This window comes from Mandrillus leucophaeus, unplaced genomic scaffold (genome assembly GCF_000951045.1).
Source record: "Mandrillus leucophaeus isolate KB7577 unplaced genomic scaffold, Mleu.le_1.0 Scaffold148, whole genome shotgun sequence".
Lineage (NCBI taxonomy): Eukaryota > Metazoa > Chordata > Mammalia > Primates > Cercopithecidae > Mandrillus > Mandrillus leucophaeus.
This window is the reverse complement of record NW_012101454.1, coordinates 937,044-938,964: the sequence shown is the minus strand read 5'-3', so window position 1 is coordinate 938,964 and position 1,921 is coordinate 937,044. Positions and strand designations below refer to the sequence as shown.

The window sequence follows — 1,921 nt, the reverse complement described above, 5'->3', positions numbered from 1 at the left end:
GTGGGCGGGGAGAGGCGGGGCCTGGGCAGTTCACCTCAGAGGAGGCGGGCCCGGGAGAGGCGGGGCCTGGGCAGTTCACCTCAGAGGAGGTGGGCTGGGGAGGCGGGGCCTGGGCAGCTCACCTCAGAAAAGGCGGGCCTGGAAGAGGCGGGGCCTGAGCAGCTCACCTCAGAATGAGGTGGCCAGGGAGAGGTGGAGCCTGGGCAGGCAGACGCTAAGGAGCTGGGAGGAGGGGCCTGAGGACGCCGCATCTAGAAGGCGCGCTCTGGGAAGGCGCGCTGCAGGGGAGGCGCGCTCTGAGGAGGCGCTGTGGGAGGAGGCGCTAAGTACCGCAGAGAAGGCACGCTAGGATGGGCGGGGCAGGCCTGAGACTGGCTGCTACAGGGCTGCAGAGTATCTGCACGCCCCCCCCCCAGAATCCCCCCTCCCAAACTCCTCCCACCAACCACCAAAGCCAGATTCATTTCATGCAGCAAGAGCAATCCACAGATCCAATCCCCCCGCCATACTCAGCAAACCCACAGTTTCCACAAACTGTTGCTGGACGCTGATTCGCGCCACCACAACTACACCGCCACTTCAATCAAGCACAACCAGGCAGGCAGCCTGCTCTGCCCTCACCAAAAGATTCCCGTTTCCACTCAAATCAGCGCCCCTCCACTCCACTGCTATAGCGGGAATGGTATGGGCAGAATGTTAAACACTAATTTTTGCCCAGGGCTCCATTTTGTCTACCAGCACCATCATGCAGAGAACCGTCCTGCAGAAAAATAGAGTGGGAGCCATTCCAAAAGGTGAAAGGGTGGGGTCCTGCTCCAAGAAAACAGAGGAATTGTACTCTTCAGCTCATGTCCCACTACGGCTGCTTTATTTATAGCGCAAACAGTCTGCAGCTCCTGTACCTCTGTAGCTCTTACCACTTTGTAGTGCATTTTAGGTGTGAATTGTTCCGCAGCTCATGTACCTCTGCAGTTCATGTGCCTCGGAGCGCAATGAAGCGCTGTCTTCGGGCTGGCTAATCGCATCATTTTTGTAGCGTTTTTGTAGTGCTACTCTTCTGCAGCTCAGATTTTGCAGCGCGTGTAAAGCGCAATTCAGTTTTCTGTCTGCAGCTCCTATATCGCTGCTCCTCGTTCGGGATTGTAGCGCCACTGAAGCGCCCATCCATCAGTTTGTGGCACATAAAGCGCCCATCAGTTCATAGCGCAATGAAGCGCCAGTTGTAGCGCCCATCAGTTTGTTGCCCGCGTGAAGCGTGCTTGTAGCGCATCTGAAGCGCCAGTTTTGTAGCGCATTTGAAGCGCTTATCAGTTTGTAAAGCATGGCACTCGGTAGCGCATTTGAAGAGCAAATTGCAAATCGATCTGTAGCTCCTGACCGTCTGCAGCTCATCACTGTCCGCAGCTCATCTCTCTCTATAGCCCATATCTGGACTTGGTCCTGGAAACCCAAGCCTTGAAGGCTTGTTTCCCCCATTTGTTTTGGGGTACAGCCAGTGAAGGCGTGACAAGGTTTGCGTGGAGACATTCTGGGGTGCTACTCTATCTCCCGCAGCTCCCGATAAGCACGGGGAATGAACGTGATCTTTAAAAAAAAACGTCCTCACCGCATACTCACCACGCGAGGACTCCTCTGCGAAGGCAGGAAGGATGGGGTCCCACACCTGAGCCAGGCGCGGTCTCCACTGGGTGCTCCGCAGCCCGGAGTGGCTCCGGACGACAGCCCGCTCAGTGGACCTTTCGCCAGGCTTGGTGGACCTTCTCCGCTGTTCTCCTCAGGGCGCAGTCAGGTTTCTTCGACACACACCAACCGAAGTTGAAGCGCGTGTACCAAGAGCGCAGACTGCGAGCCTTATATAGGTTGCACCGAGGAGGGGGGCGCCAAATCCCAGCGTGCTCCGCGGGCTAGGGGGTGGAGGGGG

At 57.2% G+C, this 1,921-nt stretch overlaps 1 protein-coding gene across 1 annotated transcript in view; it reads right to left on the bottom strand.

The window, feature by feature from the left end:
- Window positions 1-1,889, bottom strand: part of PEG10 (paternally expressed 10) — a 13,330-nt gene extending 11,441 nt beyond the window's left edge. Inside the window, 1 exon segment of the mRNA XM_011974680.1 lies at window positions 1,607-1,889. Coding sequence (XP_011830070.1) covers window positions 1,607-1,611 — 5 coding nt within the window. The 5' untranslated portion in view covers window positions 1,612-1,889.
- Between the last annotated feature and the right edge of the window lie 32 nt (window positions 1,890-1,921).